This window comes from Toxotes jaculatrix, chromosome 12 (assembly GCF_017976425.1).
Source record: "Toxotes jaculatrix isolate fToxJac2 chromosome 12, fToxJac2.pri, whole genome shotgun sequence".
Taxonomy (NCBI): Eukaryota; Metazoa; Chordata; class Actinopteri; family Toxotidae; genus Toxotes; species Toxotes jaculatrix.
In genome coordinates, this window is record NC_054405.1 from 21,555,677 (window position 1) to 21,580,241 (window position 24,565).

At 39.2% G+C, this 24,565-nt stretch overlaps 2 protein-coding genes across 5 annotated transcripts in view; both read left to right on the plus strand.

Annotated features, from left to right (window-relative positions):
- Positions 1-2,673, plus strand: part of tiam1a (TIAM Rac1 associated GEF 1a) — a 53,858-nt gene extending 51,185 nt beyond the window's left edge. For 2 of the 4 annotated variants that reach the window (XM_041051393.1, XM_041051394.1), the window contains exon 29: positions 110-2,673. In XM_041051393.1, coding sequence (XP_040907327.1) covers positions 110-774 — 665 coding nt within the window. In that variant the 3' untranslated portion in view covers positions 775-2,673. The remainder of the gene's footprint in view (positions 1-109) is intronic. The other 2 variants (XM_041051397.1, XM_041051396.1) reach the window with 2 other exon arrangements.
- Positions 2,674-4,701: 2,028 nt separating this feature from the next.
- The window catches only part of LOC121190435 (glutamate receptor ionotropic, kainate 1-like), a 30,708-nt gene continuing 10,844 nt past the window's right edge, over positions 4,702-24,565 (plus strand). The window contains exons 1-9 of the mRNA XM_041051158.1: positions 4,702-4,783; positions 15,521-15,688; positions 16,163-16,420; positions 17,392-17,573; positions 18,150-18,203; positions 18,508-18,678; positions 18,970-19,113; positions 20,867-20,974; positions 21,325-21,369. Of these exons, the coding sequence (XP_040907092.1) occupies positions 4,702-4,783; positions 15,521-15,688; positions 16,163-16,420; positions 17,392-17,573; positions 18,150-18,203; positions 18,508-18,678; positions 18,970-19,113; positions 20,867-20,974; positions 21,325-21,369 (1,212 nt within the window). The remainder of the gene's footprint in view (positions 4,784-15,520; positions 15,689-16,162; positions 16,421-17,391; positions 17,574-18,149; positions 18,204-18,507; positions 18,679-18,969; positions 19,114-20,866; positions 20,975-21,324; positions 21,370-24,565) is intronic.

Here is a 24,565-nt window from a genome sequence, read left to right on the forward strand (position 1 = left end):
AACATGCTGCTGGGACCAAAGAACACAGGACCATCTCTGAAGGCTTACTTTGTCTAATGTAAGTGCTTGTACATGACAAGGTGTCCTTTATCTTTTTCTGTCTGTTTAGCTTCAGCTCCATCTCGAACGCTGGCCCGCAGGAAGCTGGTGAGGAACCGCTTCACCATCGACACCGACCTGGTTTTCCATGGCAACAACAACAACAGCAGTGATCCTGACCCCTCCCATCACCCTTCCTCCTGCTCACCGCTGCTCCAGCATGCCTTCCCTCAATCCCACAAAACTCAAGGAGAGGACACCGACCGTTGGGTGGAAGAGCAGTTCGACCTGGGTGGCTACGAAGACCAGGGAGAGGGCATCGATGTGGGGCAGGTGAAGGAGACAGACATTTTAAGCGACGATGACGAGTACTGCAAGTCTGTCCGAGCTGCGTCAGCAGAACCGGACGGCCTGGAGGGGAAGATGGAAGGACTCAATCTAGAGGGTGGAGAGGTGAGGAGCCACAACTTGAACGGGCAAGTAGAGACTAAAGGTGAGAACATACAGACCGTGATACAGGAGGAGGAAGTTAATCGAATAAAGCAGGGTGACGGTTCAGGCTCAGTAGATTCCTTCACTTACTGCGGTGTCTCTCTGTCCCGCTGTGCAACCCCAACTCTAAAGCTTGCTCCCTTGAAGCAGTGTGCTGTGGAGGGGGCCACAAACAATGACCATGACGTCGTCTGGGTGCGACGTGATGACTTTGCTAATGGTTGCAACAGTGACGTCTTCTGAACTAATTACAGACAACAAGATGAAGAAAGGAGACAAAGTGTGGTTTCTTCCACTTTGGGGGAATGGGGGATAGAGTGGATACAAGCTTTAACTATGTAGAAGTTGAAGGAGAAAACATGTATAGAAGGTATTGAACCTCAGCCAGTCCTTCCTGTCTGACTACACAACCCTTTTCTTCCCACCTCACCTGTATCTCCCTTATTCAGACAATCCTAAAGTACTGACAACACAGAGTAAGGAAAAGTACTCTGCTTCGTTTGAGGTATCTTGATTCTCATCCCGAGCTGCTGTAAAGTGGCTAAGAAAGAATAGAGTCCTCACTGTCTTGGACACACACCCAGGCATCACACGCACCTGTGGAACGTAGGTATGTGAACGTATGAACAAGACAGCACTGCACGTGCACGCAAGTAAATAAGCAGGTATGTGTTTGTACACTGTAAGTGCATATAGTACACAGAAGCACAGACACAGAGACTCTAGGCAGCTACTGTACCATGCACACATTGTACTGAGGAGACGTCATCACTGAACTGTGACCTTCTGGCCAAAAATGTCTATTTTTCAACACAGGAATGTGGGTGTTATATTTTTCTGACTCAGAAACTGTGTTTGTATTTTGACACTCAAGGGCTGTGTGTTACTGAACTCTTCTTCAGGGGCTTTTGGCTTAACGACTGCTGTGTAAAAGATGGTGAGATCCAACTAGCTTTATTGTGCTTTTTATCGTTTTAACTTAATATCAGCTGCACATCGGTGTATAGTCAGGAGTACAATAGAGTGCCGTTAACCTCTTGTATAAAAACATGTTTCGAAGCTCACTTTTTGTCTCCTAGAAATCCTTTTAAAAGATAGTTTGGACAACATATAGTCTACCAATTCTTTATTTAATTATTGCATTTTTACTGTATTTTTTAATGCTTACACCACATTCCTCTGCCCAGTGTTGCAAACCACCTTTTGTGTGTTTGATGCCCGAGACAGGCTTGAGAGAGCCAGCGCTTGTGTCCTTCACATGAATGTCCAGTCTTTGCTTTAGTTTCTTAAATAAAATGGCATTGTTATTTTAATAAGCAATGTTTTTCATTAAGGTCATCAAATATACTGGACCCTTTTTGTCCCAGAGGCCATACCCTGCCCATGCTCCATGTCCTTGATGAATAGCATAATATTTCCTACAACAATCCTGTTTTACTTGAATTTTCTTTGTTGTTATGAAAACCAGTATCCAACAGAACCATGTTAGTGACTGTACTTTAACTCCAAGGGGAAGAGCTGTCATGCAGTCGTCCTCTGACCGATTCAGACATCATTTTCTACTCTCTCCAGCTCCTTTGACCTTTATCATGACAAGCAGCATCACAACCACAAAATAAACTGGCTGAGACAGACTTCACTCCCTTAACTATTTCCACTATACCACTCCTGCATTTCTTCCCCTTTCCACCAGGCTGTGCTGTTTCACTATATGTCATCACAACAACGCACTGTTGCTGAAATCAACACATCGCACCTTAATGGATGTATTGAACATGCACTTAAAACCCAACTGTGGGAGGGGAGGGGTAACCTGCCAGTTATCTCTTATTCAGAGAGTGAGGAGAGTGGAGGGAAACAAACAAACACACTTTGGATGTTCTTAATATTGTGTTTTTATTATGAAGCAGGTTTCTTAGATTTTAGCTTACTGGGTGATGGTGCCCAGTAAGGACGTTCAGACTGTGAGGTACAATCACCTGGCCTTGGAGGAAAATCCTGTGAGAACCCCTCTGACTCCTCCCTTTGTACTAAAACTGTGTTCGTACATAAAAACTGTGGAGTATTATCTTTTTATGTTAAAATAAATTTTCTAAATTTAGTTTTGTGTGAAAGTGCTAATTATTTTTCATTTTTACTTTTTCTTTCTGCAATATCGATTAAAAAGCTTAATAACCAACTTTTCTCTCTCAAAGGGACACCTAGCATTTCATTATCATCATCAGCTCTTCACGGAGGTTATTGTGAGTTCACATTCAGTTGATGAAATAAAAATAATGATTGATGCCAGACCATTTTGAAGATTCAATTTCAGTCTGAAAATCTACTTTCTTGGTTTTAAAGTCTAGGGGAAAAAAAGGATGGATCCAAAGTTCTCTTGATGGATTACTGAACAAATATTCTGAGTTTAAACCTGAAGGGGGGGAGGGAGCTTAATTTAGTGAAAATATGACATGATTTAAGGTAAAAGACATCACATGGAAATTCCAAACTACATTATACACAGATATATACAGTTAAGTAGGACGAAATATCTTTGAAATTCAATTTGCCTGACCAGAATGGACCTCTAGTGTTTGTATTTTTTAATTTAATAAGTAGTCCTGTTTCTGCAGCACTAGCAGACATTTACACGTATGGCATTTAACAGAAGTTCTCTGCTCAGTATTCATATCAGGCGAGTGTGGTGTTAGGATTGTTGCCCAAGGACTCCTTCTGGAGAGGCTGGATGGTCATTTTCTGAGTTAATTAAGTTTGTCTATAGGCTGTTTGTCAGAGGTCCAGGTTGAGTTGGCAGGTTTCCTCAGATCATTTGGCTCCCAGCCGTGAGAGAGTTCACAAACATTGTGATAAACAAAATGTCAATTCTGATGTGATGCGGACTTTGCTTGAGGAGAGTGAGACTTTGAGATGGCTGGCATCAGGAATCTTTGCCTTTTTCAAATGTCACAATATCAAACAACAGTCCAGAGTTAACAAACCACAGAAAGTGTTCAGTGTAGTGGTGAACAGATGCCGCATCAATCACTAGTTTTGTGGCCCTCCATCCACAAAACATTGACAGAATAATGAAAATACAGTGTTTACTCAGGTCTCTATGAAGGCATTAAATATTTTTGGTGAGGGGTGTGAGGGAGCACAACAGGTGACTCTGTTTAGATTATTTAAAATACATTCCCATGTTATGAGCCCGTTATTTGAACTGTCTTTCATGAACGTTGGGACTGAATGGGAAGGCATCCAGTGGGCCAGTGAGATAAAGACCTTGTTTGTCTGCAGTGAGAGATAATCTGGCATCTGCCCTGTAACCTGAAGATTATTCTCCTCTCATCAGGACCGGTGGAGAGAACCGCTGCCAATCCATCTGCTCCTTAATCCAAACCAAATAGAGTCAAACTCGCCAGAGACAACCAGAATTAGACCACGGGTAATTTCAGTGTAAAAGCTGAAATGTCAAGTTAAAAATAAAAAAGCAGGTACATCTTTGGAGAACAGATAATAATAATTTTTTTTTTTTTAATTTGTTTAGCTAAAATATATATTTCCAGGAGGACAGCAATCATTCCTGCTTCTCTTGTCTAAAAAAAAGACACGTCAAAATAGTTTGACTATACATGATGAACAGCTGTATCTTTCGCCAGATACCTGTATACCATATGGCCTCATCGCCTCACTCAACAAAAACGCCGTGTGAAATGTCCGTTTTCACACTTCCATGACGAACAGGTGTGGGCTGTTCTCAGATTGGTTTTATTTTGAAATCGCTTTCCGGAAGCCATTGAAATTTCGGCTTACTTGACAATGATCCTTGCACATTCACTCTCCCTCTTGCTCCAGCCAGCCTGGAGGCGCATGAAGTAGTAGTAAAAGTGGACCTGTTTACTCTGGCTATTTTTTGTTTATTTAGTTTTGCTGCCACTTTTTTATTTATAACATGTGACTTGGACTGATTTTTTTATTACAGGACAGTACATTCATCATCATCTTTTTTGGGGGGTTTATTTGTTTGTTGGGTGCGATGGAGTGATGCAGAGTGGAAGGGATCGAATGGGGAATAAAACTTAAAAGGTTGTGCGCTGGCATGGCCCGTCAGGTGTTCCAGCGCTTGGATCGAGGTCGTGTCTTTCTGTCATGGTGTCAGTATTCGCGGTGAGTTTGCCTGGAGCACTAATGGATGAAAGAAAGAGACTTTTCTTCTACCTTCTCTTCGCGGCGCAGCTCTGTCTGAGCTCGGCACAGGTCCTTAGAATAGGTAAGCGCAACAGCTGTTTACGCACGGTGATGTTTGTGTTTCCCTGCGTGTCTGAGTTGGCAACCAGCGGTAAATGTATGTATGTGTTTTCAATTTCAATTTCAGACCTGAGATATGAGAGCATCTTAGATGTGTAACACTACATCAACATCCTGTCCCCATAGTCTTGTCTGTGGTTTTTGGACTTTAAACTCCTTTATTGTTTTCTGTTTTTACCCCCATATCCCATTAGCTATCCAAAATGTGTGGCTGTAATCTTGCTGAGTATTTGTTAAGTGGTGGTTTGAGCTTTGTATCCCAGAAAAAGTGGATATGGGATTATTTGTTCTTATTATTATCTAAGAGGTAATCCTGTCGGTGAGGTTGTGTCAGTGCAGAGTCAGAGATAACCTGCAATAAACGACAAATTCAGTTCACTCCCCATTTAGTTTAATTTAGTTTAGGAGACAAAGCCAGTTGCAGCTATAGCCAAGGAGTCTGCACCTTCCACATCTCAGCCCATTTTGAGCACACAGCGAGTCCTTTGTGGAAAGAAAAGGTTGTTGAAATAGTCTTAGGTGAATTTTAAATCACCATAAGAAAAACATATGGTGGATCCAAGCAAGAATTCTCCCTCTGGGCTGATAATAAATAACCCCACCTTTATTAATGAATCTCCTTGAACAGAAAATATCTTGTTGGTAAAGAGCATTCATCTTCTTCTTCAAAAAGACTATTTTTTTTTATGGATACTAGATTTTCAGACTCAGAAACATTTTGGGAAGTCACAGCTTGCTTTGCCATCAAGGGATATGTCTGAAGTTCAGTCTTCATGCAATATCTATGAAAGTATCTTTTAAATCATTCAAATTTCAATCTGATTTCAAGATGCATTATTGAGGACTACATGTGCTTATTGCTACACATACCCAGACACAAAGGCAGGTGAAAGTAATAGATTATTGATTCCTCCTTGTATACTCCTCCGCTCACCAGAGAATCTTTTTGGGGCACTTTCATTCAAAATATGTCCCCTGGCAGCTGATCTTCACAAATGCTGAAACCCATCCATCACTGAGATGGATGCAGTGTAGGTAGTTGGTGCGATGTAATCATCCTCGGTCCTTCTGTCATAGGCCTTGGAGTGGTGTTAAGAGGAGTGAGAGAACTTCACCTAGACTTGATTAGACAGGAGTGAGCGCTGTGGGCTGTGTTCATTATCTGAGCGTCGCATTTTCAGGCTTTGAATCAGGCCAGAGTCGAACAGTAATGTGTTGATCTAATTGACTGAATGAATGAAGAACCGGTGTCATTACCACCTGTTTGAGAGCAATAGGCCAGAGGGGGGGACATAGGTTGCTGGTCCTGGATCAGATAACATAGAGCAACATTTTATAACGCTATACATTCATAGTGATATATTTCAAAATGCACAAAACTGTATTCTATTGTATATCAGTGTTTTACAAATCAAAATTAAACCATTATGATCCTGTAAAGAATTTGGGGTGAGTCTATATTTAGATGAAGGGTGCACCTTTCTGACAGAAGAGGTTGCTGTTTGAGATGAGAGGATGAGGGGGCAGCCAGGGAACAGGTGGAGTTTCTGATAAAGTGAACATCCCCTCCAGACATGTTTAAACACATAAAAATACTGCACCTTCAATAATATGGTTCAGAGTTATTCTTTCTCTATAAATATGCAAATATCTTTTTGTTGCAAACATTGAACTCTTTGACACAGGATATCTCAAGATGTCTAATTCAAAGAAAAGTGCATTCTCAGTGTACAAGCGCTGGAAATTTCAAGTTTCCACATCCCTCATCTGTAAGTAGCATATGATTGTAGGTCTGAGTCTCAAATTTTCAAATTAAAGGTGAGCACAGAGAAGCTTTTTCCCTCTTCAGCAGAAGAATGTGAAAACTCCCTTCTAGTGTCAAACTCTGCACATGCACCGTCAGACATCCAAGTGAATTAGCAATAATTAAAACATATATTTTTGAGTGGAGGTGGGACTTTGAAGAGCTTGCTAAGAGTTCAAAGAAGGTTACATTGGATTAAAGAGGGTGTGCACTGTATATCTGTACTGTATATCTTCTTATTACTGATTTGAAAAGTGTCATTACTGTTTACTGTCATGTTAATACACAGAATTTAATCATTAAACAAGCCATTAACAACAACCTGCACCCAATCAATACTGGATTTTTGAGGCTGATACTGACACTGACATTTAAGACTTAAAAAAAATCAGATAGCTATGCTGGTCAATATTTTGTTCATTAGCATCTGACATATAATATAAACTAATACTGATATTATCTGTGATGAGTTAAAATCCTAAAGTCCTTTATGTAAAGTGGTACTCATGATTTTATTTTATTTATTTATTTATTTTTTGCCACCTGAAATGGAGAAAACAAAGTATTCTGTATCTCTTGATAACATCTTTATTTAAGCTCACCAGAGTGTTCGAGCTCTTTTCAGCATGGACAGCGATTATTCATTTTATCTGGTGAAGTCCACAGTAGCACATGCAGAGGTTTTTCTGATCTGGAGTTTAGCTCTGGGTCACACATTAATATTCAGGACCATTCAAGACCAATAAGTGCAGCTTTGATGGTTCAGCTCAGGCCCAGCTCTAAAAGATTTACATACATAGACACTATCTGTGTGTGTGTGTGTGTGTGTGTGTGTGTGTGTGTGTGTGTGTGTGTGTGTGTGTGTGTGTGTGTGTGTGTGTGTGTGTGTGTGTGTGTGTGTGTGTGCGCACTTGTGCACGTACATATGTGTGTTTAAGAGAGTGAGAAAAATCATAGAATTGCAATGTTTGGCTCCAGGTGTCGCTTTCTGTTAACTTAATGATCACTTCATGACTATGTGCATTTCCTCCTGTAAAATTTAAAGCTGTTTATAATTCCACAACGCTCCAGATCTCATGCATGTCCCTGATGTCATTGCAAATATAATACTCTGGAGTTTCATTTTGCATGTTTTTCTCACTCCTATCACAATTAAGAGTTTTTAAACACAGAAAAAGAAAGATTTTGTTTTTTATTTTTTATTTTTACATTTTTTGTCTTTTTATTTCTTTCTCTTTTTAATTTCGCTTTCCAGTTTCAGCAGATCTGGTGACTGAGGAGGCCACTGAAAAAGAAGTCACTGTCATGTTCCTAAAACCAGTCTGAGACAACTTTTACTTTATGTCATGGTGCATTATCAGTCTAGAAGTAGCCATCACAAGGTGGTAAACTGTGTCCATAAAGGGATGGACGTGGTCAGCAGCAATTCTCAGATTGGCTGTGGTATTCAAATCATCATACACTAGTATTCAGGGACCCAAAGTCTGCCAAGACAATATTCCCCAAACTGTTACACTACCACCAGCAACCTGGATTGTTACCACAAGAAAGGTTGGGTCTGTGGATTCATTCTGTTGTTGCTAAATTCTGACCCTACCATCTGTAGCCTCAGCAGAAATCCAGATTCATCAGACCAGGCTGAGTTTTTCCAGTCTTCAGCTGTCTGGTTTGGGTGACCCTGTGTTCACTCCAGCCTGAGATTTCTATTCTTGGCTGACACGAGTGGAACCTGACGTGGTTTCCTGCTGTTGTAGCCCATCTGCCTCAAGGTCTGATGTGTTGTGCATTCTGAGATGCTTTTCCCAATAATTTCTAATTTTGGCCTGTGCAGGAGTATATTAGTATAAATTAGTATATTTTTGCTATAGAATCATTTAATTAAACAGTCCATAGGTCCATAGGTTTTGGTCTAAAGGAGATTCTGATTGGCGTGTTGTTCTCCTGCGCTGTAAATCATTTGTTTGAATTCATCTGAACTGGCTTTGTTCTGGATGTTTAGGTTACCACACGAAAAGGAAACTATGGAATTCCTGTATTCATGTCAAAGCTCACGTATTCCTGTCATTATTACTTTATGAGCTGATTTAATTAGTGGACATTGGCTTTTCAAAGTGAACCCCCAGTTGTCCATGGACCCTTGTTTCTTGACCCACAAATCATGCTCTACTGTGGTGAGACAAGATAGCTGCAAAGCAGCAGGTAAGACTTTAAATGTAGCATTAAATGTTTTCATCACTGTGTTGCCCTGTACAGTCTAAAAGAGGACATTCCAAGATTTTACACAAGGTGTGACATCAATATATGTATGAAAATATACATTTATCTAATGTGAAAATATCAATTTGTGAAATATTATATATAAATTATTATACACAAAAACTTTGGACAGTAAGGGGTTCATTTGAGTTGCTTAAATTCAGCTGGAGTTGTAATCTACATTTATAAAAAAGGGTACCTGCTTAATTTTATTCATTAGTTTCTGTCTCTCCAACAACCGTCAGGCCATTAGGAAAACAAATGAATCGATCCTCAGCCAAATTGAGAGAGTTTGGAAAAGTTTGCCTCACTTCTGTCAGAGATATACACACAGATACCCTGTGGAATTGGCTGCCTCAGTAGTGTGATCATTCATCATGCTGGCAGAAACCCAGGGACTTTTGGATGTGAGGATGGTGAGGTAGCTGTAGTGAGTGTCAGGGAATAGCGTAAATAACACTGGTATTCATTTGTATGTATTGATCCCTTGGTCCCATGGGGCTTTTCTTGCGATGTGCAGATTAAGTTAAGGACGGCGAGCGGAACAGTCGCTTCTATCCATCCTTGTCTTTGTCTGATTTAGTGACACCTGTGTCTGTCTGATCTGTGAGCAAAAAAATAAATGAATTTGGAACCTGAGAGAAACTCAGCCTGAGAGGAAGCCCTGGTCTTTTGCCAGCGTAATTGCAGCTATAACACATACTGCTTTCATGGTAGAAAATCAGCACCAAAATGGAAAACTACACCTAAAAAAAAATTCCTTTTTTCCTGTTTTTTAGTGATAATGCAAAAAAAAAGAGCCATGTTTTTTGAGCCATATTAATTTGGTGTAAATGTGTAAAAAGGTACAGTTGATGAAAATTATCTTGTAATTTTAGCTGAGTAAGCATTGCCACAGATAACTTCCAGAGACTACTCCAAGTCTTTTTGGTGCCCTAGGAGTCATGCTCAGTTATTTCTGTCTGTCCCTGTCACAGGTCTTCTCTTTTTCTCCCCTGTTTCTACATCCCTGACTGCATTTTTGCCTTGTTTGCCCATTCGTACGTCTCCCTTTATTTGTCTTCGGTGGGTGCAGTGACATGTCTTGTCATTCAGTTTGACACCTGAGATCTGTTTTTTTTCCCCTAAAACTTAGTTCCCTCTCTGTCAAAAGTGTGAACAACAGTTGAAAATGTCAGAGAAATAATTAGGAATAAGAGCCCTGCATGCTAATGTACCTTTAAGGCACTTAATCATCAGTTAATCTTTTTTTTTTCTGTGGCAGTCTGAGAAAACATCAGATATTACAACACAGAATATACCCTTCTATACACATCCAGATTGTGCTAGGGTATTAAAAATGTGCAGGTAATCTCTATGCAAATATCATGTTAGCACAAGTTGTCATTGGTGAGTCAAAAATCTTTTTTTCTTTCTTCCTCCGGTGGTTCACTTCATGAAAACACAAAACGGTAATATCCTGCGTTGCGCTCTGGAGTGTGATCTTTATCGTCTCCTTTCTACATCACAGCTTCTCCATCTCTTTCAAACCTTCAAATGAAGAACAAATGGAGTAAGACATTGTTAAATAACAAAATTTTACGCAAATATTAATCACCACTGGCAAATGGAAGATTTTATGTTTACACTCACCCTCAATTTGACCATAATGAGCTGTCCTGTGTTTTAAGCAGCCTCAGTGCATCTTGAGTGTGCTTGAATTTTATGCAGATCAAATCTACCTGCAGACCCCAGATGCATGTTAAGAGGCATTTATGGAGTCCTGTGGGTCCTTTGAAACTTTTAACACCCATTTATGCTGTCTTGTAGGCCAGATGGATGTGTGTTCCTGAGGCAAATTATTCCTCATTATTTGGGAGCTAAATGAATGCTTTTAGTGCTCTGAGGTACATTAATTCATTTGCCAGGGAAAAAAAAAAATCCACAATGTTTAAAAAATGCCATTTCCATGACTGCAGCAGTCACAACCCACAGTAAAGTTCAAGCTGCTCTGCAAAAGAAGATGACGCATGACTAATGTTAGACATAATTATTTGTAATTAAATAGTTAAGTGACAGATGGACAATATGAGAATCTCTATGTGCGCACACACTCACACACCAATAAACATCTTTATCTATCCAGTGGGTTGTTGAAGAGATTGATCAGCTCTACATGACACACTGGCATGAAGCTCTGATTTGTTCTTCAGCTTTTTGTTTTGTATTTTCCTCCCACTGCAGCAGGCAGATAAACTGCCCATCCATCCGTCGTTCTGTACCACATATCCACATTTTTATGGGTTTCTTCCTGTTACTGCTATATGCTTGGCAGTAATTACGGTAACTGCAGAAGAAATTACATCTTTATGTTAATGGACTAATGGCTCTTGATTATAATTGCTAATAAGCTGCTGTTTCATTGGCAAGTGTATAAAAGTCCTCTCTCCCCTTTCTGCCATATTATAGTGTCTTGGTACATGGAGGCAACAATTAACCAACAACTGAATGAATAATAATGAATTCATTATCCACCTGTTGTGATGGCCTATTAATTCAATTCCAATAATAGCTCAAACAACCACCTTGGACCTTTATCACTTCCTGTTTGTGGAAATGAAAAACTGGCATGTACTCCAGAAGACCTATTATTGTAATACAAACCCTGATCTATCAGTGTCACTTCAGAGACCAGGTGCATAAAAACCAGTGCAGATCCAGTGAATACATTTTCAGTACAGTAAATTTTGACCTACAATGAGTCAAATGGACAAAATGTAAGATAAACATACTTGTTTGATGTCATATGGCAAGTTCTTTATTTAACCCTTAGATGCATAAGTGGGGTCAAAAATGACCCCAAGGGTTGTTATTCTTCAAAATCTTTTAAATTAAAAGTATTTATATTTTCATATTCCAGGTATTCCTCATAAAACATGTTTGTGACATGAGGCCATTGCAATTTTAAATTTTTTTTTCACACTTTTCAAGAAATTGCAGTTTTTCTATGACTACCCCACTTTTCCATGAGCGGGGTCAAAAATGACCCCATACATTTCCTATGAAATCTGAAGTTAGCCCAGGAACCTTTGATCCTTATCAACTGTGATTGTCAGTATACACTTACTGTTGCACTTACACATCTGATGCTAGCAGTTTCACCACCAAGGAGGTCATTTCTACACAGCAACATACATGTAAGTATTATCTTCATTTATCTACTTTTTTTTTTCTGAGTATTAGTATTATTGTCAGCAAATTAGCCTATTTTGTTGTTAGCTAGTTAGCTTACTACCAACTACAAAGCTAGTTGACTTTTCTGTGATAGGGTATTAGTATTATTGTCATCAAATTAGCCTATTTTGTTGTTAGCTAGTTAGCTTACTACCAACTACAAAGCTAGTTGACTTTTCTGTGATAGGGTATTAGTATTATTGTCATCAAATTAGCCTATTTTGTTGTTAGCTAGTTAGCTTACTACCAACTACAAAGCTAGTTGACTTTTCTGTGATAGGGTATTAGTATTATTGTCATCAAATTAGCCACAGGAGAGAAGCACACAGGGCCAACAGAAGAGAAAGAGATGCCAGATGTGTCCAAGAAACAAAGATCGCAAAGCCACCAAATGCTGCTGGAAATGCAGTATTCCTGTGTGCAACGATCACAGCCAGCAGCAAGTCATTTGTAACAGCTGCACACAGTGAGAAGAGAGAAGACATTTGTGTCTCTACATGTGCGTGGACAGTGTTATGGTCCCTGGACTTACTTTATGTTCATTCTCTGTTCATCCTTCATTGTAGTAACAGACAGACATACACACAATTGATTTTGACATTTTTTGATACATGATTGATTGATTGTTTCTTTTGTGATAAAATGTGAATAAAATATGATAAATGAACATGTCAAAAATGAAATCACTCATTTGTTAATCAAAATATAATAAAAAATCATTATCTTTAACCAAAATTAAAGAAATTTCTTAAGTTTATTGCAAAAGCGCATTTATTCTAATTGGGGTCATTTTTGACCCCACTCATGGAAGAGTGTAGGTATTGGTAGGTCATGCATCCAAGGGTTAAAATATGACCAGTTTCTGTGTGGCAACTGGGGAGTCCTTTCTTTTGCTGCATCATGCTTCATTTATGGGAAACAATACATCTGTACTAGAACCAGAATGAGAGTAAATGAATTCAGTGGCACACTAGTGCTGTGGTGCTTCAGAGTAAAGCAAACAATCACAGTAAACTTTCAGGATTTCTGCTCCACACTGTACCAATATCTAATTTTCAGGGTTGGTGTAGATCTGCAATGGTGAAGTCCGTCTGGTGAAGTCATTGTTATCATTTGTACATTGTAATGCAGCTTCTGGGAAGGAAAGACAGGAAACATTTTACTAGACTGAACAAATTGTGCAGCAGACAGACCAAACTGTTAAAATTACATTCGGCAACAGAGCAAAAATGTACCAGTGTCATGCTGTGGATACTACCCTTAAAATTCTAACGACAGGAATGACAATTACTTGTCCATTTCAGTTTCTTTGTCCCTGCCTTGACTGATGTGACTTGACTCGTCTCTCAAAAGCTCGTTTTGAACCTCCACAAGCAGCTCTGAAAGCCTTTTTATTTCCTGCCCTTTCACACCGCTGGAGCAATTATGCTACTTCCATTTCATCTTGCCTTTAAGTCCACACTTCACATCTTCTGCACCCGGATGACAGGATGTTGATGAGGAGTTTCGGGGCAATTTCAGAAGTTTCTTCAAAGCCTGCTGACAGCTGGTCCATGTAACGAGTTGTGTGTGGCCTTGGGTCCCCGTAGTGTGAACGTGAGAGCAGTGGAAGAGCAGTTGCCTTTGAATCCACATGACTTTCTTTGAGGAACAAAGTGTTTAGAATATACTATATGAGAAAATTATGATTGTTCATCTTCAAGCGTTAATATTCATCTTCATTTTGCACGCTTCTGTGGGAATTCCAAAATAATTCCAAAAATCGCTTGTAGAATACTGAAGCTGGAGGCACTGAAACTACAAATATTTTCTTTTTTATTGTGGACATAACATGTTTATGGCTTTGTTTATGACCGGGAGATTTGGTTTGCATAAAATGAACTATCTGAAATGACCCTCATTAAGTCAGGCTGCAGAGAACATTTGGTGTAATTTTAGTGTGCAGACGGTTTTATACAGCAAATATATGTGAATATTGTCGACCTTGTCTGGTTTAGACTTATCTGTATCTGTCTGGCTTCTGTGAACCATATGACAACTACATTTTGTCCATGGTTGTCCATGGCAGTGTCTTCTACCTGTTGTCATTTACAGAATTTGGTTTCATTTTCTTATAAGGTGCCCTTTATAGGTTGTAATGATCTCATTATTAATTGTTAATAACACTTTCTCTGATAGCTTTCGGGTTGCCAGGTTGCAAAAAAAAATTCCCTTTGACTGCTTAGTCTGTTTGATCACTGACCTTGTAGAGAAGGGCTGCAGACAATCTAGACCAGCGTCCATCTATTAACATCTTATTAACTCTCACAGGCCCTGACTTGATGAATAAAACCCTTTATTAATGACTTTCAGCATTTTAGACTGAGAATGTGTTAGAAAGTGACAAACCTATGACAATATATTAATGATGAACTTATCAACTGCATCAAACAAAAAGGATATACCACCAAGCGATTTTTTAAATAATCTGCCAACCCCAAATTAGCTCTTTCTGATGAGTTTTATCTGCAAAGCAATACTGAATTATTTAATAACTATTGGTGAAGCCATTAGGTATAAAGTTATACAGACTTAACAATGGTTCTTTGATAGAAAGTGGTGCCTGTAACATTAAAGAAATAGCATTTACAGCATGAATTCAGTCCACTTCAGTTCATCAAGGCCTTGACGTTTGCTCCTCTGTTGGTAATTTCCTGTAGTTGATAAAATAAAAGCATATTCATTAGTACAAGTTGTTTTGCGCCGAGCACATATGTACTGGGATGATTAGAAGCGTGTGTGTTCCTTGTTTTGAACTTGCGTGGGTCCAACAACCATTTGCTGATTTAAAGTACAGTGTTAGGGAGACATAATTACACATATTAAAACATTTTCCGTTTCCATTATTCATTCAGTAGCTCTCAGACATTAATCACAATGCTCTCAATTTCTGGTGTCCATGTGCTTTTTGATACACTTTGTGTTCCTTTATTTACATTAACTGCTGTTTGTTCCCATTTAAGCTTTTCTACTGAAACATACTTTTATGTCGCGCTTATTTATTTGTCTGAAGGTCATGAATTTTCCATATCCGGTTAAAAGTACGAGTACAAAGTTTGTGCGTACATGCATATAATCACAAATTCCTTTTTTTTAAGCACTTAGTAAAAGACATATCATTAGTGAACAGTGAAAATGTAACAACCTTACTTTCAGATTGACTGTCTGGCTTTTTTAAATTTGTGTGGTGGGTTTTGAAAAGCTTTCTTCTTACCAAAAGTGGCAGAATTTCTCAACCCACACAGGAGAACAGAATCCATCAATTCAAGCTCTGTTATCACCAAGACTGCTGCGGTTACAGTGTTTTTGCACATTGGTAGTGATAGCTATCATTACATTTCTGATTTCAACTTGGTCTCTGTGTTTCTCCTCCATCTCCACATGCAGGTGGTATTTTCGAGACCCGGGAAAGTGAGCTAGTGAGTATGGACGAGCTGGCATTCAAGTTTGCTGTAAACAACATAAACCGCAACAAGACCCTGATGCCAAACACTACTCTTACTTATGACATTCAGCGGATCAACCTCTTTGATGGCTTTGAGGCTTCCAGGAGAGGTATGAAATGATTTTAAGACGTAACATGAGCAGTAGAACTTAGTCACCCTATTTAGCATTTATAAGCAGTACACAAACATTTCATAAATGGTTTATAACGCACTCTAATTCAAATTAATTCATTTCATTTTGATGCCTCTGCAGGCAGTTTGTAGGTATTCTAAATCAATAAGACAGCGCAGCTTAATTAGGCATCAATAGCATCTCTCTCTAAGATTGGAAATGCATCTAATGCATCTTTTAAGTTCTCCAAACATGAATGTATGTATTTATTTACAAATTTATTAAGTTTTTAACTACATAAACGTGACATGGATTGAGTGAGCCTTCACTACTTTTTCCATAGTTAGTAAAATTACTCACTATTACTCAGTATTAATTATAATAATATTTTAAAGCTTTTTACAAAAGGCAGCAACTACAGTCACACAAACCTGTGATTATCAACCACCTCACTTTGTTCTTTACCACCAGTGTGTGACCAGCTAGCTCTTGGGGTGGTTGCTGTGTTCGGCCCTTCTCACAGCTCCTCGGTCAGTGCTGTTCAGTCCATCTGCAACGCCCTGGAAGTCCCTCACATCCAGACCCGCTGGAAACACCCGTCAGTGGACAACAAGGACACCTTCTTCATCAACCTGTATCCCGAGTACACCGCCATCGCCAGGGCCATCCTGGACGTAGTCACTTTCTTCAAATGGAGGAAGCTAACAGTGGTCTATGAAGACAGCACAGGTAAGGTTTTTATCAGTAACTTTGCCATTTTTCACTCTCAAAATTTGCGACGGCCAAAATCCCAGGAAAAAACATTGTCTCATAATACTAATATTATAATGATGCTGACCTGCACCTGAATATGGATTTTAAGGTAAAAAAAAAAAAAAAAAAAAAACACTTTTTCTCAAAATCTACAACATTCAGTTTCTACTTATTCAAGAATAAGTGACTGAAAACTGTATTTCGGTAATGATTTTACTTCAAACTCGATTGCTGGATATCAACCATAACACTTCATGACATTTGAAAGAACCAATACATAGACGAGGTCAAAAGTGCTGCCTTGTGTTTTCTGGACCATGCAGTATATTCATATGTCATGGTTATAATTACTCACACAGTGCAATTCTGCTGCACCTTCCTCGTGCTGGCCAGTGAACCCAATCTGTTACAGGGCCCCAGTCCCCCCAGAGTTCCTGCCCTCTGATTTCAAACTGCGGTGAGCCAAACCACAGCACTGAATCCAGCAGTGTCCTGTATAGCATCCCTGCCCACGACCGAGAGAATATGAAATGCCACTGTTGAAATGTCATAGTTTATGGATTTTTTTTTTTTTTTTTTTTGCCTTTTATTTTTGATCAGAAATGTACTTTTCTGAAATGTCACGCAGACACACACCTGCACAATTACACCTGGCTGTGCACTGGCATGTATACAGGATACAGACAGACATGTAGTTAGGTGTGTGTTTATTTGACTTTGATGTGATTAAAAACAAAGTAGAAGAATCTGAGAAGAAGATATAAATAAGAGATGGGCAGCAGTTTAAGGTCCCAGTCCCTATGACAGCAAGCACACAGCTTACTAAGTGTCTTTGAGCAAGACAGTGAACCTCCGAAGTGATATTCTGTATAACCTTTCTGCACAGGAGGAGGAAAAACAAATGTCCAAGGGGGGATACATGAGAGGTCTAACTTCCTGTTTTGTAGGTTTGATGCGGATGCAGGAGTTGATCAAGGCTCCTGCAAAGTTCAACTTGAAGATCAAGATCCGCCAGCTCACACCGGGGAACCAAGATGCCCGACCGCTCCTTAAGGAACTGAAGAAAGACAAGGAGTTTTTTATTATCTTTGACTGTTCCTATCGCATGGCTGCCGAGCTCCTTAAGCAGGTCTGTACAGGGACTTCTGCAAGTATTTTCATTAGTTTGGTCTTTTGTGTTCCACACAGTTATGTGTCCTTTGGGAACAACACATTTAATGATTCTTTCCAAGGCAGTGTCTTTTTGTGTTGTAGAAATTCTTATGAAACCTATTATCTTGTTTACTAAGGCTTTCATTATGATTTAAATTGCTGCCATTAAAAGATATGATAAAGAAAAGTTGTTGAATTGCTTCATCAGAATGAAATAGCACTTCCTCTTTTCACTGTTAAAACTTTAAATGGTCCAAAACTTATTCTTCATTTTATAGATTGGTGCTATTTGGGCAAAGTTCCTTTAACTTTGTGAGATCCATCAATAATTTTGATTCTTATTTGTGTTAAGTGGCTTCCTCCATTTAGAATTTCATAAAACAAAATAACCTAAACCAATATATGTATAACATATTGGGTGCACCATGCAACTTACTTTGTTATTGAAGATGTGACTCTGTAGCTGTAGTACTGGGGAACTATTCATATTTAAAATAAGCAATATGGCCTGACATTTTCTTTTGCTATTGCTTTATTTCTTTTCATTTTGCAGCTTTCATCAATGGGAATGATGACAGAGTACTACCATTTTTTCTTCACAACTTTGGTGAGTTAGAAAAATGTCCAGCTAAAGTTGTTTTTTGGGAGATATGAGACAGTGTTGGCACAAACAGACCAAGCTCATCCTCTGTGAGCTCAATTTGGCCTTGAACTGGCTTTGTAATTCCACTGGAAATGTTAAAAATGTTGGTGTGATTTATCATCACAATGAAAAGGCTTAGAACATTACAGCGTGAACTGGCATTTATATCTCCATCCTAATTTTTCTCTCTATCGCACACACATACAAACCCAAACTCATCCACCTTTCCCTCCTGCTCCTCATCTCCATCTCCTTGCTCCCTTTGCAGGATTTGTTTGCTTTGGACTTGGAGCCATACCGCTACAGTGGGGTCAACATGACAGGTTTCAGACTGCTGAACATAGATGACCCGTGGGTAGCCTCTACAATGGACAAGTGGAACATGGAAAGGCTGCAGGGTCCAAAACAAGAGAGTGGCCTGATGGATGGAGTCATGACTGTAAGGACCATATTGTTATTTTATATTATGAAACACTAACATTACAAACACCTGTTCTGTTGGAGCTATGTAGTATTCCAGCAGGATAAAAATGGCAAAGCTGTAATTCTCAGTTTTATTTGTTCCATTATTCTATATCCTGTTTATTCCTCTTATAATTTGGCATAATTTTCCTGTGGTAGACATCTTCAGGACACACTCTCTCGGTTTCTTACTGTAATTCGGCTGTTTACAACTGATGTTTAGTTCTGCATTACACATGGCTCCTTCGTCTCACTGACCCCTCCACAGACAGACGCAGCCTTGATGTATGACGCAGTGTTCATGGTCGCTGTTGCGTCCCAGCGAGCCACTCAGATGACCGTCAGCTCCCTGCAGTGTCACCGACACAAGCCCTGGCGCTTCGGACCACGCTTCATGAATCTCTTCAAAGAGGTCAGTGTCAGATAAGTGCCTGAATCACAGAGAACCATGTTACCTCACCAGCATGACTCAAGAAGCTCTTACTATATGTTACTTTATACGTCCCTCCTGACAGGCTATGCACAACATGAAAATATACGGTATTTATCTACTTATAAGTTGAAAGCACGTGGCCTGGCCTGGCTGTCGGAGTGGATGCCTACAGACAGAAATGATGCCTTTGATGCACGAGTGTTTTGATCTCCAAAGTCTTAAATCCAGCAGAGGACCATTTCCTGCCGTGGAGAGAGAGCATTATGATTCAATCCCCTCACTCATATTTTCCTCTTCATGCCAAACCCCCCAGCCCCAGCCCCCACCCCAAATACCTTCTCTCTCTTTCTTTTTCTTTGCATCACGGTCTCTCTCTCTCTCTCTCTCTCTCTCTCTCTCTCTCTCTCTCTCTCTCTCTCTCTCTCTCTCTCGTCTTTAGCTTTTCGTTTTGTTTGCCACTGCCCATCCTTTGAAACATCCGTATCCCTGTGCTATTCATCACTAGAAAGCAGCTTTTTGATTGCAAAAACCAGTAATATATCCCACACAGCACACAATTAAAAACCATCTCTGACAAAGAGTGCAGAGCATAAGGACACAGCTTTCATTTCAACAACTGAAATTAAATCCCGGGCACTATAACTGGTGTATCGTTCTTCTGCCTATTGTACTTAGCAATGTGTGTGTCTGTGTGGACAAAGTTAACTGAATTTGATTGTAATTGGACATGCTTTTGTTATGCAGTGCATCATTTCATGACAGAAAACACAAAAAGAGCATATCATTCTGGATTTCAACACCTTCAATGATTCCATTTCTACAAAAGCAAAAACAAAAGAAATACACAGATCTTCAGAAGTTTATTTTAACTGATTTTCCCCATTCAAGTTCAAAAGATCTGTTATTTTTCTAAATTTTTACATGAGAAATAAAATATGATATTCTTTGTGTTCTGTCTGTGACTGTATAATACTCTCAAATTTATCATTTTTACACGTTCCAATTCAAGCCTTTCTTGTTCCAAAGGGGAAATCTAGTTTTTCAGCTATGCATATATTTTAATTCTTACTCATGAATTAGGGTAAGGTGAAACATGGCACTAGTCGTGTTTTAAGCATTTTGTAAAAGAATCAGCTTTTTACTCACATCTGTGTGAAATTAATAAATATATGCAGCGCACAAGAAAAAAAATTAAAATGTTGACATGCATCACACGAAATGATGCAGGAAAAGGGAAGATGCTGACTGTTGAATCAGCCAGGCCTATTTAGAGAAGCTGTGTGTGTGTAGCAGCTTGCAAAACTAGTACTTACTATGTACAAAGAACATACATGTCAACATGCATATAAATGCATAATAATATTTTAGTCTGAATATTCTTTTGCATTTATATACCAACTCACATTTGTTATTTGAATATACCTGCTGTAAATACAGTTTGAAAAGACATGTAAATGTTGTTATTATGGCTGTCATGAACACAAACCTTCATGCATATTGAGATTGTACCACAGAACAATCTGTAGACGTCTTGCAGTCGTCCCCTGATGTGATCCCGTGAGTCTCCCAGCCGTCTGTCAACACTGGCTTCCTCTCACTGTCTCGATCCCCTCCACTTCTCCTCTTTGGAGTCTGTTCCAAATCTTCAATATTGCGCCGCACATACAAGAAACTCAGACAGCATTTGAGACTATCTCCCACTTCTCTCTCCCTCTGCATCTTCTCTCCGTAGGCACAGTGGGATGGACTGACAGGGCACATTGTTCTTAATAAGACAGATGGCCTGAGGAGAGACTTTGATTTGGACATCATCAGCCTCAAAGAGGACGGCACTGCCAGGGTGAGCACAGAGGCCTGGAACAGCCAATTACACCACTCTCATGCTGCTTCCTCGCTGGCTGATTCTTTCCATTAAGGCGTGTTTGTGTGTATGTGTATGTGTGTGTGTGCGTGTGTGTGTGTGTGTGTGTGTGTGTGTGTGTGTGTGTGTGTGTGTGTGTGTGTGTGTGTGTGTGTGTGTGACTGAGTGAGGAGACACAGAGGTACTATGTAAATTTTGTTTCCAAAATTCATCCACACATTTATTATTTGGTTTAGATTTCCGTCATAAATATTTATAATGCTCCAACGACTGATTATTTCTTTCCACACTGTCTGTGCTTCACCTTGCCCTCTTCACATTTTCAAAAGGGTATTGTGGAGGGCGGAAGTCGCCTCACGAAAAGGTGGATCAAGGTTTGTGCCAGTGCCTTGTTTGGTCCAAGCGTTTGTTGTTTGCCTCCCCCTCCCCTCTCTTCTCACTCTGTATGCCACGCACCTCCCTGCTCCTTGCCTTGTCAACCTTGTTTCTCTTCACTGATTTTGTGTACAGCAATGCCATGTACTGTATTTGACATTTCAGTTTTCCCCGTGTTTGGGTCTGGACATGGCTCTGACACTTGTCAAAACTTTATCAGCAGTTGTAGAAAGCACATTAAATTCCTTTGTTTAAGAAGACAGAGAAATACTTACATTAGAAATAAGAAGCAAGCCCTGTAATTTCACTTAATTTAACGTCAGTTTCCACAGCTGGCGGCTGTGAGTAATAAGAAAGAAATAAGTACATTTATCCTGCAGATCATTCACTTTTTTAGAGACTTGTCAGTCCACTACTTACAATGTGCTTTACTATTAGACTGCCTTCATTCTTTCATGGAAATCACACAGGCTAGCAGTATTTAATTACAGCCAGGAGGGATCCACTTAGCAGAAGACGCATCAGCTTGAGTCAGTCATCGAGACTTGCCACAAGGGGAGCAGATTTCCTTTGTTGGCCTTTGATTGACACTCATAAATAGTCGCTCCAGTGTGATTGTTAAAGATATGCATCAAATCAACCCTATTTTTATTAAACCATTCTTTTCTTTTTATCAATTACAGAACAAATTTACAGTGCCATTAGCTTTGTTCTCACTACTTAATGTTTGAGTTTATTTCCTCTTTAATTTAGTTTCACAAAATATACTGCAAACACTAAAATGCCAGTTAAATATTTTTATTTTATACCTTGCTTATCACCTTGAAACTAATAATGAATAAAAGAACAACTATTGAATTAAATCATCCTCTCAAACACATTTTTAATACCCAAAGTTGGCAAAGTTCTCCCTCTTCGTCTGTCTCAGTTGTCAGACAGACAGTTATGTAGGCAGGCAGAAGCTGTCAAGGTACAGAAGCAGTGATTTATACTGTAATTTTAATTCCATTCAGTACTTTTAGCACTCAAAAGCCTCGCCTTAGAGGAAATACCACTATATGGTAAGCACATCACAAAAAACCCTTGACTTTATGGTCATGAAAAATGAATTATCAGTCCGTAGCACTCGTGTTGGTTAGTTCTTGGGCACTGGAGTGTTAAATACACTCTGAAGAGGATGATGGGACTAAACAAAGTGAAAGTCTCCTGGGAAATAAATCATTTTCTCCTAAAGTTGTTGACTTTCTGGAAATACTGTGTTTTTTTTCCCCCCTCTCAGCTTTCTTGGCCTGGCTTAGTATGTCTTCCACTCTGTGGTAACGGTTTTCCAGTCTGATTTGGTTCTGGATGGAGATGAGCTTTAGGATTCATAGATAACATTTTACTCCCAGCATATGAGAGAGAATTCCTGTCAGTTTTTATAGCACACTTTGTTGTTGGGAGCTGCTCTGGTTGGCAAGATAAATTTGCAAGGCTGCACACAGTAAATCCATGACTTAGGGGTTTAAAAGATGATGACTGTATGCTGTGCAGTCATCCTAGGTCGTATTTTAGCATGATTTCATTGGCTTAGTCAGATTATTTTATTACTTAAACTTCAAACTGACTAATCGTGCAGTTCATATTTCATAGGAAATGATATTTCCAAAAATAATACCATTCTACAACATGCAACATGAGCCAGATTATGTGAAACTGCACAATCTCGGAACAAAAATATCCCCTACACTTACAAAAATATTTTTCTTACTCTGTCCATTTATCTTTGAGATTGAGGACAATACAATTAATTAAATCCAAGCCCATTCACTGTGTTCCTCATCTGCAGTGTCCAGAGATAAGACAGATTTATGGACTCCTGCACAGAGTGGACCCTTGCAAAAGTGCCGCAGTGGAGATATAGAGTGCTTTTAGCAAGGTTATAAGTGAGAACATTTTCTATCTGTCTGACTGGGTGAACTGAATAAGATAGAACGTAATGAGGAGTGAAAAGCATGTTATCTTCTCCAGTAGGTAATTCCAGCCCTTTTCTGAAAAATAAATTGTGAAAAATAAGACTGTACCTCAGCTCAGTTTAATAAGAGGTACTGATGTGTTCATTTGTGCTCATCCTCTTATGGAGTGAATGAATGGACAGGACATTGTTTCTGACTAAAAATACCTAAATTCATTACTTTCTGTTCTAAGACTGAATAGCAAAAGGAGGAAAGCTTGTCTCAGTCACTCGCTTTAGTTCTATTAACAATGAATCCTGATCATTTAATGCACTTAACTTTATTGCATCACTGTCATGAGCCCCCTTGACCTTTGCTCAGCTCTTAACCAGTGAGGGGATTTGAAAGGGTCAAAGTCCAGCTGCCAGACGCCTGTCCTAATCTGATAACTGTCTGGATTATACCGCCTCGTCCAATGAACTGGATACTGTCATTCACAGTTACTGTGACAGTACGGAGGGCAAACACCATGTCGTCCTCTATTCCCCCCTGATCCTGCCCTTCTTCATTCATACTGTCCCTGCTGGTGTGACTTCTAACTCCTCACCATCATATTCAAATAGGGCTGCAACTAACGATTACTCTGTGGATTGTTTTCTCAATTCATCAATTAATCATTTGGTATATAAGTTGTCAAAAAAAAGCCCCTAAAGTCCAATGTCATCAAATCTCTTCTTTTGTGCAACTAACAGTCAAAAACCTAAAGTTATTCAGCTTATCATGAAATTAGAAACACATCTACAAATCCCAGTAACTGAGGATCTGAAAAGGTTTTGCATTTTAGCATAAAAATGACTTAAATGATTAATTGATTATTGAAATATTTACTGATATTTTTGTCACTAATTGACTAATTGATTCAACTTCATATTTAAGTAGAAATATGCTCAAAGGTAAGTCTAACAGTCAGTGTAACATTTGTTTTCCATTTTTGATATATGTACTGTATTTGTTTTTTTAATCTTCAGTTCACTGCATTCGGAATTACACTTCCTGCTGTCAGTAGGATTTATTACAGGTTCAAACAGAATGAAATATAAAGGCTGACAGATGTCCATGCCCATCCAGAGACTGTAAAGAACCCAAAGATCATAAAAAAGTTTTGTTTTTCTGGCTGTACAATATGTTCAATACCTGAGAGTCAGATAAATCACAGCCCACAGCAGGAATGATATTGGTTTGCTCCTGAATAGCTGTAAAC